The following is a 13,952-nucleotide window of genomic DNA, read 5'->3' as shown; positions in this document are numbered from 1 at the left end:
TCCTGCATACACTGAGGCCCCTGATCATGTGACCCCTGACTCCTCCCCTCCTGTGACCTCATCCCAGGTCCTGTGCGCACAGAGCAGCCATATATGTGGAGTGCGGCTCTGCAGGTGGAGGTAGGTGCTGGAGATTCCCCATTACTGGGCACAGGGGGCAGTAACCCCTTCATTACTGGGCACAGGGGGCAGTAACCCCTTCAGCGCTGAGACTATTTAGGTTTCTGTTTTGTCTCTTAAGAACATTTTGTTCCTTTTCCTCTGATAGATACATACATCCCAATTATGAAAAGCAGGAAACACTGGAAACCCGTATTACTCACATAGTACATTGCTGATTTCTGGCACCACAAAGTATAATGCTCCCCCGGTACCACCATCCCCCACACACAGTATAATGTTCCCCCAGTACCACCATCCTCCCCCACACAGTATAATGTTCCCCCAGTACCGCCATCCCCCCCACACACAGTATAATGTTCCCCCAGTACCACCATCCCCCACACACAGTATAATGTTCCCCCAGTACCGCCATCCCCCACAAACACAGTATAATGTTCCCCCAGTACCACCATCCCCCCCACACACAGTATAATGTTCCCCCAGTACCGCCATCTCTCCACACACAGTATAATGTTCCCCCAGTACCGCCATCTCTCCACACACAGTATAATGTTCCCCCAGTACCGCCATCTCTCCACACACAGTATAATGTTCCCCCAGTACCACCATCCCCCCCACACACAGTATAATGTTCCCCCAGTACCACCATCCCCCCCCACACAGTATAATGTTCCCACAGTACCACCATCCCCCCACACACAGTATAATGTTCCCCCAGTACCGCCATCCCCCCCACACACAGTATAATGTTCCCCCAGTACCGCCATCCCCCCCACACACAGTATAATGTTCCCCCTGTACCGCCATCCCCCACACTCAGTATAATGTTCTGTGAGAATCATGGGGGAATAGTGGATGAGGGCAGGTATATCTCGCCCAGATACCTTTCCTATGTGGCCTAGTCTGGTCAGTATCTCACCTGGTGACTAATGAGTAATGGGAGGCGGATAAAAAAGGATGCCATGTGATGTGTTAGTTGCTCAGCCTGGGGAACACAGAGAGCATATCTGTGTGAGCGACACTTGTGGGTGAAAGCTGTGCTTACAGTAACGCCGGTTTGGCTGGCTGGGAGAAGCCCTCCAGTTGGTAGTTAGTACGGACCCTGTTTAGTTAGTGCCGGACAGGCAAGGATTTGTTTTATGTTTTATTTCCTATTTGTTTTGCTTTCACACAGCGTCAGTTATGTCCGAATCCTGGCTGTGCACCTGAGTTTCATGCTAAACCCACGTGACCTTTGACCCCAGCAAAGGTGATCCCGGTGTGTTTTATCACAGTTCCCACACTATCGCCATCCCCCACACACAGTATAATGTTCCCACAGTACCGCCATCCCCCACGCACAGTATAATGCTCCCCCAGTTCTGCCATCCCCCCACTCACAGTATAATGTTCCCCCAGTACCGCCATCCCCCCCACACACAGTATAGTGTTCCCCCAGTACCGCCATCCCCCCACACACAGTATAATGTTCCCCCAGTACCGCCATCCCCCCACACACAGTATAATGTTCCCCCAGTACCACCATCCCCCCACACACAGTATAATGTTCCCCCAGTACCACCATCCCCCCACACACAGTATAATGTTCCCCCAGTACCACCATCCCCCACACACAGTATAATGTTCCCACAGTACCACCATCCCCCCACACACAGTATAATGTTCCCACAGTACCGTCATCCCCCGCACAGTGTAATGTTCTCCCAGTACCACCATCCCCCACACACAGTACAATGTTCCCCCAGTACCGTCATCCCCCACACACAGTATAATGTTCCCACAGTACCGTCATCTCCCACACAGTGTAATGTTCTCCGAGTACCGCCATCCCCCAACACACAGTATAATGTTCCCCCAGTACCGCCATCCCCCCCACACACAGTATAATGTTCCCCCTGTACCGCCATCCCCCACACTCAGTATAATGTTCTGTGGGAATCATGGGGGAATAGTGGATGAGGGCAGGTATATCTCGCCCAGATACCTTTCCTATGTGGCCTAGTCTGGTCAGTATCTCACCTGGTGACTAATGAGTAATGGGAGGCGGATAAAAAAGGATGCCATGTGATGTGTTAGTTGCTCAGCCTGGGGAACACAGAGAGCATATCTGTGTGAGCGACACTTGTGAGTGAAAGCTGTGCTTACAGTAACGCCGGTTTGGCTGGCTGGGAGAAGCCCTCCAGTTGGTAGTTAGTACGGACCCTGTTTAGTTAGTGCCGGACAGGCAAGGATTTGTTTTATGTTTTATTTCCTATTTGTTTTGCTTTCACCCAGCGTCCGTTATGTCCGAATCCTGGCTGTGCACCTGAGTTTCATGCTAAACCCACGTGACCTTTGACCCCAGCAAAGGTGATCCCGGTGTGTTTTATCACAGTTCCCACAGTATCGCCATCCCCCACACACAGTATAATGTTCCCACAGTACCGCCATCCCCCACGCACAGTATAATGCTCCCCCAGTTCTGCCATTCCCCCCACTCACAGTATAATGTTCCCGCAGTACCACCATCCCCCCACACACAGTATAATGTTACCCCAGTACCTCCATCCCCCCACACACAGTATTATGTTCCCCCAGTACCACCATCCCCCCCACACACAGTATAATGTTCCCACAGTACCGCCATCCCCCCACACACAGTATAATGTTCCCACAGTACCGCCATCCCCCCCACACGCAGTATAATGTTCCCACAGTACCACCATCCCCCACACACAGTATAATGTTCCCACAGTACCACCATCCCCCACACACAGTATAATGTTCCCACAGTACCGCCATCCCCCACACACACAGTATAATGTTCCCCCAGTACCGCCATCCCCCACACACACAGTATAATGTTCCCCCAGTACCGCCATCCCCCCACACACAGTATAATCTTCCCCCAGTACCGCCATCCCCCACACACACAGTATAATGTTCCCCCAGTACCGCCATCCCCCCACACACGGTATAATGTTCCCCCAGTACCGCCATCCCCCCACACACAGTATAATGTTCCCCCAGTACCGCCATCCCCCCACACACAGTATAATGTTCCCCCAGTACCGCCATCCCCCCACACACAGTATAATGTTCCCCCAGTACCGCCATCCCCCCACACACAGTATAATGTTCCCGCAGTACTGCCATCCCCCCCACACACAGTATAATGTTCCCCCAGTACCGCCATCCCCCCACACACAGTATAATGTTCCCCCAGTACCGCCATCCCCCACACACAGTATAATGTTCCCCCAGTACCGCCATCCCCCACACACAGTATAATGTTCCCCCAGTACCGTCATCCCCCACACACAGTATAATGTTCCCCCAGTACCGCCATCCCCCCACACACAGTATAATGTTCCCACAGTGCCGTCATCCCCGCACACACATTATGATAGTACAAGTTGCCCCCACAATTATGGCACCACCCACCTCCTAATAGATAAATCCCCCCTTCCCCCACTCCTGGTGCAGATACAGATGACTCCGGGACACAGCACCGACCTCCTGGGTCAGGTTCCCAGGTCTGGAGCTGTGGCCCCGGGCTGGTGTTATAGATGTATGAGGGGCTGTTATCTGCGGTGTGAGCTGTACATGGAATGGAGACATTCTGGGGACAGATTATCCCAGAAGTAGAACTTCTTATCTTTAGTGAATGGAGCTGGATTTTACCTTGTTGTTTTCTCTTTATAATTTAATGACCTCGTTCTCGGACCCCATTGTTAGGCCCTGGCTGTCATGGCGATATATTGGGAGGTGTCTATGGGGAACACAGGACTCCTCCCTCTATGTGCCCCAGATATAATAAAACAAGAAACTCGGCTGAAATCATATATTAAAAGCTGCTTCAGCTGTGGAAAATGCATAGCATGTCCCTATATTCAGAAATATAAGGCTTTTGGGGGTACCAACATTGATCAGTCTTATACTATCAGAGATTTCATTAATTGTCGAACAGAGGGAGTAGTCTACAAAGGAATTTGCCAATGTGGACTTGAATATGTCGGAAAGACAAAGAGGGACTTAAGACGAAGAATTGGGGAACATCTCGGCGATATTGAACATGAAATGGATACCCCGATTTCCAGACATGTGAACGAGATGCATGGTGGAAACAAAACTGTATTGAAATTTATAGGTCTTAAGAAAGTAACCAGACCTCAGAGAGGGGGAGACTGGCATCGACAGAGGCAAAATGGTATTTTTATTGAATACAGTTGCCCCAAATGGCCTTAATGAACAGCTGACGTTTAGCTGTTTTTATCTAAATATTGTCCCTCTTTCAGTATATAAAAATCCAACCAAAAATACCACTCTCTTTCTATATCACCAATAATTAATTTTGGATAAGAAAAAGTAAAATACTTCTCTGCACCTTGAAAATAAACCAAAGGTTAACCTCACCTGAAAATTGCCATTTATTATATAATAATAACTAATATAATGTGGCATAAATGTTTTTTATTTTTACACATGTCCCCAAAAAATGATGCGTATCCCAGGGCTGTGGAGTCGGAGTCGTGGAGTCGGAGTCGGTGCTTATTTTGGTGGAGTCGGAGTTGGAGTCGGTATAAAATGGACCGACTCCGACTCCTAAAATATATAATAAATTGGGTACAGTAATTCAATGCAGGATGTGCTGAATATTTTTTCATAGGAGTTTGGGAAAGTTATGAAATGTCCTATAAATGGCTGTTCTATTCCTGATCTAAGGCTACATTCACACGCAGCGTTTTTCCTGTGTTTTTTGAGGATACGTTTTTCAGTTGCAAAAGCAGATCAGCTTTTTAAAAAACTGCATCACCTGAAAGGTTTTTGAGCTCATAGATAATGTTTTCAATATCAAAAGCAGATTATAAATCTGCTCTATCTATCCATTTATCCATATCTGTCTATCCATATCGTATCTGTACCAAAAAGAATGAAAACCGGGTAGTACACCAATATATATTCTGTTCTATATAAATATCTTGATTATTGGATCATAAAAGTGATTAAATGTCTGAGGTTCACATTGTACTACAATAAATTTTTCACTTAAATATAAGCAATATGTGTGGGAGTCGGAGTCGTGGAGTCGGAGTTGGAGTCGGTGTAAGGGAAATTGAGGAGTCGGAGTCGCAGGTTTGGCTTACCGACTCCACAGCCCTGGCGTATCCTTGTGAAGGTAGCGATATGCTGTGGCGCATAGTGACATTATGATGCTATGAGCCGGATGGGGTATTTGCCTCATGCGTTCCAAGTGGAGGATGTGATGTATTGGGAGCGCAGAATGAGGTAGTGATCCGGAAACGGACATGAGGTAATAGGTGGAAGTCATATGCGGTCCATAGACCGGAAGTGACGCCACTGAATGGGAGCTTGTCCCCAGGGATCGGAAGTAAACGCTGCATTCACTTGGAAACTACTACATACCACAATGGTGGATCTCTGGTGGGTAATCCTCACGAATCAGGTGAGGAATATGGGGATTACTTTCACTTGTCCACACTTTGTTTGTTTGGTATGATAAACGGGGTTATGCTAATGATGTATGTAAAACTGGTGTTTGGAACCTTTGTGTATTTAAGAGGGGTGGTGACGATTACAAACGCCACTGCCTCTTGTTCTATATGGAAGGACATGCTGCCCAATTGTTCCCGACTATAGGTGTCAATCCCCTGTTGAATCAATCCTTTGAACAAACGCTTCTGGAGGCACCCAGGGTCAGTCCAGGGCTGGCTAGACAATAGGGCAAGCTGTGGACTGTCCTTGTAAGGGCAGGAGCCTTGGGGACCAGGGTCAATCAATGAAATAGGGACTGACAGGACTCCAGACTCTTTTTCCATTATAGGAGAAAAACCTCAAAAGAAAGTGAACATCAGCAAATGGTGAGATTGTTCCTTTTTTGTCTCCATGACTTTGATTATTTGATCTGATTGTTTTCCATACAAATCAATCTTCCTTATTCTTGTAGGAGATTTAAAGCCAATAACTTATGTATGGTATAATGGTTTAAATCCTTGTTCTTTTTGAAACATGAAATAGCGTTCCCGAACAGGGAGCATATGAAACCGCTTAACTTAAGCTAGGCTTCTTAAACAGGGAGCACGATCATTGGCTGTTTATTCTAAATTTGGTGTGTTGGTTAAAAAAACCCAACTAATCAGTAAAGGTTAAGTTTTAAAACCACTTTTTGGCTAAAAATACATTGTTCTTTATGTGGTATATATGGTGAAGGATGAGATTTTTTTGATAAAATAATATCTCTTTGGCTAATTTTTTATCATCATACCGCCAAACAAAAAGTGCAATAAAATGCGATCACAAAGATGTATGTAAACAAAAATGGTACCGCTGAAAACGCCATCTTGTCTCGCAAAAAACAAGCCACCATACAGCTCCATAAGCAGAAAAATTAAAAAAGTTATAGCTCTCAGAATAAAGGAATGCAAAAATAATCTTTTCTGTAAAATTGTTTTTATTGTGTAAAAGCGCCAAAACATTAAAAAAAAAATATAAATGAGGTATTGCTGTAATCGTACTGACCCGAAGAATAAAGCTGCCTTATCAATTTTACCGCACGTGGAACGGTACTTAAAAAAGAAAAGAAAAAACAATTTCTGAGTTGCTGGTTTCTGTTCAATCTGTCTCCCAAAAATCGGAATAGAAAGTGATCAGAAAATGACGTGCCTGAAAATGGTACCAATAGAAACGTCAGCTCGTCTCGCAAAAAACATGCCCTCACATGACTCTGTCGGCCAAAAGATGGAAAAATTATAGCTTTTAAAATATGGTGACGCAAAAGCTAGTTTTCGCAATAAAAAGCGTCTTTTAGTGTGTGACAGCAGCCAAACATAAAAACCCGATATGTAAATCTGATATCGCTGTAATCACACTGACCTGAAGAATAAAGTTGCCTAGTCACTTATACCACATAAGGAACAGCGTAAACCATAAATAAAACCAATTCTTCACATGCTGTTGATTTTTTCATTCTGCTTCCCAAAGATCGCAGTAAGGCTCGGCGCACATTTATCCTGTGTTCTGCACTGAGCGCTTACACTGGGGTTTCTATACAAATCTCTGAAATACGTGATTCAGACAGAACCCCCAGTGGAAAATTTCCTATAATGAGACATATGGAGGTACTGTGGATTCCGTCTACCCTGTAATCCGTCAGTGTCCCTGTTTTTAGGATTGCATAAAAGTGAGGTCGGACACAGTTTTGTGTACTTTTAAAAAGGACACCACTGAACAGAGGCCAGACGGAGTCTAGAGTAACTCTGCTGCCTCACTATAGTGAATGGATCCATCGGGAGTTTCATCTGAATCTCGTCACTCAGAGATTTAGATGGAAACCCCAAAGTAAGTGGTCAGCGTAGAGCGCTGGATAAATGTGATCCTAAACGATATGTAAAATGTTCCCAATAAAAGCTTCCATTCAATCCACAAAAAAAGCAAGTCCCCACTCAGATCTGTCATCTGTTAACGGAAATATAGGGGACTTCCACGTTACTGGTAGCACAAAGTCTCTGGAAAAGCGAAATGGCTCTTCACCCGCCAAAACAAATTCAGCCAGTTCTCACCTACCAAATCCAAATGCCCCCCCTCCATTCTGAGCCCCAGTGTGCCTAAACCACATTTAGCGCCCACATGTTTGGCATTTCAGTAGTGATGAGAGCCTGCCTAATTTACAGGTGTGTGTCTCCAGAAGCATGAGCTGGGCATAACGTACTGGTGACTGCAAAGACAGTCTGCAATTTTCACTCAGCAACATCCACTGCTGCCTGTTTCTGGAAAACACCCATAGGAGTCAAAATCGTCACTACACCTGCAGATAAATTCCCAAAGGGTGATAATTTCCAAAATGAGGTCACTTATGGGGGGTTCTGCTGTTCTGGCACCTCAGGGGCTCTGCCAATGTAACATGACACCTTCAAACAAGTGCAGCAAAATCTGCACTCTTATATGGTGCTACTTTCCTTTTGAGCTTTGCACTGTGATTCAAAAGTAGTTTTCAACCACATATGGGGTCTCAGTGTACTCAGGAGAAATTGCACAATAGACTTTAGGGTCCATTTTCTCTTTTGCCCTTGTGAAAATACAAAATTTGTAGCTAAAAGAAGATTTTTTGGGGAAAAAAATGTGATTTTCTTTTTTATATTTTCACGGCTTAACGTTTTAAACTTCTGTGAAGCACCTTGGGGTTCAAGGTGCTCAATACACATCTAGATAAGGTCCCAAAGGGGTCTACTTTCCAAAGTAATGTAAATTGTGGAGGGTTTCCACTGTTTAGGCACATCAGGGGCTCTGGAAATGCGACATGGCGTCTGCTAATTATTCCATCGAATTTTGCATTTAAAAAGTCAAATGGCGCTCCTTCCCTTCCAAGCCCTGCCGTGCGCTCAAACAGTAGTATTCCCCCACATATGGGGTATCGGCGTACTCAGGAGAAATTGCACAGCAAATTGTATGGAGCAATTTCTTCTGTTTCTCTTATGAAAATGCAAAATATGGAGCTAAAAAAGATTTATTTGGGAAAAATTAGATTTTTTTTTTATTTCCATGTTTCTACGTTACAAACTTCTGTGAAGCACCTGTGGGTTCAAGTTGCTCAATACACATCTAGATAAGTTCCATAAGGGGTCTAGTTTCCAAAACAGTGTCACTTGGGGGGGTTCCACTGTTTAGGCATATCAGGGGCTCTTCAAACGCGACATTGTGTCCGCTAAATATTCCATCAACTTTTGCATTCAAAAAGTCAAATGAAACTCTTTCCCTTCTGAACCCTGCCGTGTGCCCATACAGTAGATTTCACCCACATATGGGGTATTGGCATGCTCAGAAGAAATAGCTCAACAAAATGTATAGTCCATTTTCTCCTGTTACTTTTGCGAAAGTTAAAAAAAAAAAATAGGTCTAAAGGAAAATTTTTGTGAAAGAAAAGTAAATGTTTAGTTTTTTCCTTCCACATTACAAAAATTCCTGTGAAGCACCTGAAGGGTTAATAAACTTCTTGAATGTGGTTTTGAGTACCTTGAGGGGTTCAGCTTTTAGAAAGGTGGCATTTTTGGGTATTTTTTATCATATAGGCCCCTCAAAGTCACTTCAAGTGTGAGGTGGTCCCTAAAAGAGAATAGGTTTGCAAATTTGGTTGTAAAAATGTGAAATCGCTGTTCAAATTTTAAGCTTTATAACTTCCGAACAAGAAAAAATTATGTTTCCAAAATTATGCTGATGTAAACTAGACATGTGGAAAATGTTGTTTATGAACTATTTTGTACTATATGACTCTGATTTAAGGGCATAAAAATTAAAAGTTTAAAAATTATAGAATATTCCAAATTTTCAACAAATTTTCATTTTTTTTCCACAAATATACGCAAGTCATATCAAAGAAATTTTACCCCTATCATGAAGTACAATATGTCACAAGAAAGCATTCTCAGAATCCGTAGGATTTGTTGAAACGTTAGAGTTATGACCTCATAAAGTGACAGTGGTCAGAATTGTAAAAATTGGCTTGGTCATGAAGGAAAGCAGGCTTGGGGGTTAATCCCTTAGTGACGGAGCCTAATTTTGAAATCTGACCAATGTCATTTTATGTGGTAAAATAACTCTAGAACGCTTCAACAAATCCCAGTGATTTTGAGGTTGTTTTTTTCGTGACACATTATATTTTGTTAATGGTAAATTTAGGTTGATATGTTTTTGTGTTTAATTATGAAAAATATCAGAAATTTGAGAAAAAGTTTAAAAAAAAATAGCATTTTCCAAACTTTGAATGATTATCCCACATGTCTGCCTTACATCAGCACCATTTGTAAAATGTTCTTTTATTTTATTAGCATTTTAAGAGGTTTAAAAATGTAACAGTAATTTTTCATTTTTTTCAAGTAAATTTACAAAATTTATTTTTTTAGGGACCTATCCATGTTTGGAGTGCCTTTGGGGGTCCTATATATTGGGAAACCCCCAAAAGTTCTACCAGTTTAAAAACAGCACCCCCTGACATATTGAAAACTGCTGTCAGGTAGTTTATTAAGGCTACTTTCACACATCCGGTGTGTGGGGTCCGGCGGCGTGCGGCGAAAAGCCGGGCCACCGGATCCGGCCTGCAGCCGTGACACCGGATGTGTATGCAGCGAGACATACGGCTCGGACATGATTAAAGGAGCCGCAGGAGGAGGTGGACAGAGGCAGCCGATGAGAGACAGCTGCTGAAAGGGAGGGGAGGGGAGGAGAGGAGACAGAGGAGAGGAGAGGGGGGTGGAGAGGAGAGGGGGGTCGAGAGAGAGAGACATGGGGGGTTAACACTTAGTGTCCAGGCGAGAGAATCTCTCTCTCTTGCCGGGCACTTGTGGGGTTAACCCCACAGAGAGATCTCTCTCTCTCACCCAGACACTGTGAGTGTTAACCCCACAAGTGCCCAGCGAGAGAGATCTCTCACAAGTGTCCGGGTGACAGAGAGAGATCTCTCTCTCGCCAGGCACTTGTCGGGTTAACATTCACAGAGTCCGGGCATGCGCTGTGGAAAAAGCCGGTCCGGCGCTGAGAAAAAACGTTGCAGAGAACGTTTTTTGCAGATGCCGGACGGCTAATTTTTGCAGTGTCCGGCAACAACCGGACACGACGCATAACCATCCGGCACGATGCGGCGACAATGAAAGCTTATGGGACAAAACCGGATCCGGTGCTGGATCCGGTTATGAAAAATTTCGCCGCATCGTGCCGGATTACAAAAACCGGATGTGTGAAAGTAGCCTAATCCTTCAGGTGATTTTCAAGAATTAATGCAAAGTGGCATGATATGAATGAAAATGTGTATTTTTACCACCTAAATGCCGCTAACTTCTGAACAGGTTACAACAGCCGTCAGACTCCCTATATTTGGTCGTGAATTGCCATGGCAAACATCAGGACCACACAATCATGATCTGAGGATGCCAATTGGAATAAAAAGGAAGCCCCCACACTCTGTTAACCAGTTATATGATGTAGTCATTATTGACAGCAGCATCTAAGGGGTTAAACAGATTTGGACAGTGCAAACACTGATCGTGGCTGATGCAGCAAGTTGTCAGCTGTAGTGGACAGCCGACAGCTGCTGGATTGTCCCCTGTATGAGGATGCTAGTCTCTTATACCTCAGGTCAGTAAAGAGATGTATTGGTGGTCATTAAGAGGTTATTAAACTGCTGTGTTTATCTTTTGGACCTAATCTTCTTTTACCTAATAGAGTTTATTTTCTACATAGCTGTGGGCTCAAGATCTTTTCTTTTTTTTGTTTGATGTGTAAGCTACAGTTTTATTGTAGATGTCAGGAAATAAGGAGAATGGAGTTAAATAGTAAAGATAGTAACACATTAATGAATCCGCACTCCTCCTGTGCCACCACTGCTTGAGTCCTCCACCAGCCTCTGTATTTCTTGGTCAGTCCCAACAAACTAGTAATACCTATGGCCAATTAGTTGCCGATCAATGACCATCATAGCCAGTGATTGGGAGCATGGAGGCAATGACTTAGTCAGCAATTCAACTGATGCTCCAGTCTGTATGAAATAGGAGAATAGAACATCTACAAATTATATCTCCTCATGTGTTTCCCTTATTATTTGCAATAATTGTGTTATTACACAGGAATCTCTCTGATGTTGTTTTCATCTTCTTTACATTCAGGTCCCTTTGAAATCGGATCTTCTCAGTGGCAATATTCTATGTTTAAAGAATTTTTCTGATTTACCCATCAAAGATGGATATGGACAAGAACAAAATGGCTGAGAGGCTATTACAACTGAACCTAGAGATCCTCTTCCGGCTTACTGGAGAGGTGAGAGATTCTGATGATGTCACATTACATCATTCTTATCTATGGGAATAACAGATGGACAGAACTGGAGAGGTGAGGACTCTGGAAATGTCTGTAGTGAGATTTATTAATGTGTCTCTCCATAACCAGGATTACACAGTAGTGAAGAAGACCTCTAGTGAGCGCTGTCAGGACCCTCTGTCTGAGGGATGGGGAAGATCCCTGAGCCCAATTATGGAGCCTCGACCTCACCCCCTGATACATGAGGACATCAATGAAATGAAGATCCTAGAACTCACCTACAAGATGATTGAGCTGCTGACTGGAGAGGTGACACTGCTGGGAATGCTGGGACATTATACAGTAACACTATGAAGGGATCGGGAGATGACGGTATCTTTGTATGTGCCAGGTACCTGTAAGGTGTCAGGATGTCACAGTCTACTTCTCCAAGGAGGAGTGGGAATATTTAGAAGGACACACAGATCTGTACAAGGACGTCATGTCCCGCACACCACAAGGTAATAGACAGGAATAAATACACACTGCCTACATTCATCTGTATAGAAAAAATTAATTCAGTCCCTGTATGTGTTTCCGCCAGATCTATCCAGTAAGAGGACAACACCAGAGAGATGTCCCCGTCCTCTTCTCCCACAGGACTGTAAACAAGAAGATCCCAATGTTCCTCAAGATCATCAGGTAGATGGAGAGAAGGTGTCATGAGATCTCCCCTTTGATGTGTAGACGGCTGTGAAGGTCTTGTGCTCAGTCTTGTTTTATCCACCAGTATTATATGTTTTATACTTGTGTAATGAGAACGGTGGAGATGGCAGGATTAGAGCTGATCATAGATGTGACTTCTCCATCTGTCTTTGACTTTTACAATATTTGTTTCAGGGTGAAGATCTGACCCATATTAATACTACAGAGACATATGTGCAGGGTGATGAGTGGTGTAAGGAGGAGATTTCTACAGATAAGTGCCCAGGTGAGTAGTAACCACTAAATACAGAAAAGTAACAGATTCTTCTCAGTCATCAGCTTTCACTGCTTTATTGATGTTGTACTCCGGACATATCACAATCATGTGATAACCATTCTACCTTTAGATCCCTGCATGTTTCTCCATGCAAAACTGTTCGTTACTTTGGGCTTTAAAAGCCCTTCTATAGAGCTTAAAACCTGGAGGTTCCACCTACCTCCTGGTATCAGAAGATACGGACTCTTATCACTTGAAGAAAATTATCATGATGGGCCTGTAAGAGAAAGCGGAGGGTAATGATGCTGTTGGCTTCCTAGAGCCCTGGTATCTTATTGGATGAATCTACCTTCTCTCCCCTCGGTGATGCTGAATGTTCGCATATGGTCCCTACAAGACCAGGTCCAGCTTTGCTTCTAAGATCGACAACATTAAATGTGCAATGAGGCGATGTGTGCATATAACAACAGAATTTCCCTTTACCTAAATTTTCAATTTCTTTTAAAACCGAGTAACTTCATATAGGTTTGTGGTAAACTATGCACAAAACATTACACCTGTGCCTTGATATATCTCTTATACTGTACGTTGCTGATAGCTGTAATATTCATTTATTCACGTTTGCAGGAGATGTGTTGCCATGGCTCCTGCTCCTGGTTTCATGGCATCAGTCCACGTCATAAATTAGATTGTTTTTGATACTAAGGAATTCAGATCACTGCCAATCTCTCCTGTAATGGGCAGCACTATTACCTTTTCTAGTCTTCCGGTCAAGACTCATAGTAGCTCCAATGGTCCACCATAAATGAGAGCAACTCTGGTTTAGTGTTGTAGTTCTCCCCCTGAACATTTGTTCTCATTGGAAATGTAACATGTTTTTTTATTCTATATCTCTTTTTTTTAATAGTTCATTCTGTATGATATGTTTGATTGTGGTTGGATTGGCCTGCCTCACTTGTATTAGTAAGCAACTCCATGGTAGTCTTTAACCCCTTCACATCTTTTGACATACCCATACGTCGTGGCTGAATAGTGGTTCCCAACCTGTGACATATGGGTGCATCAT

At 43.8% G+C, this 13,952-nt stretch overlaps 1 protein-coding gene across 2 annotated transcripts in view; it reads left to right on the top strand.

Moving 5' to 3' along the window:
- Positions 1-13,952, top strand: part of LOC141052937 (uncharacterized) — a 310,086-nt gene that overhangs the window by 175,392 nt on the left and 120,742 nt on the right. The window contains exons 1-6 of one of the 2 annotated variants that reach the window (XM_073550267.1): positions 2,213-2,247; positions 11,775-11,925; positions 12,055-12,234; positions 12,317-12,425; positions 12,509-12,606; positions 12,805-12,895. In XM_073550267.1, the coding sequence (XP_073406368.1) occupies positions 11,848-11,925; positions 12,055-12,234; positions 12,317-12,425; positions 12,509-12,606; positions 12,805-12,895 (556 nt within the window). In that variant the 5' untranslated portion in view covers positions 2,213-2,247; positions 11,775-11,847. Of the gene's footprint in view, positions 1-2,212; positions 2,248-11,774; positions 11,926-12,054; positions 12,235-12,316; positions 12,426-12,508; positions 12,607-12,804; positions 12,896-13,952 lie in introns of those variants that run through there. The other variant, XM_073550268.1, reaches the window with a different exon arrangement.

The sequence above is a fragment of the Dendrobates tinctorius genome, unplaced genomic scaffold (assembly GCF_039654945.1).
Source record: "Dendrobates tinctorius isolate UK_male_01 unplaced genomic scaffold, ASM3965494v1 ptg000164l, whole genome shotgun sequence".
NCBI lineage: Eukaryota > Metazoa > Chordata > Amphibia > Anura > Dendrobatidae > Dendrobates > Dendrobates tinctorius.
The sequence above is the reverse complement of the archived record's forward strand: the minus strand, read 5'-3'. Positions and strand labels throughout refer to the sequence as shown.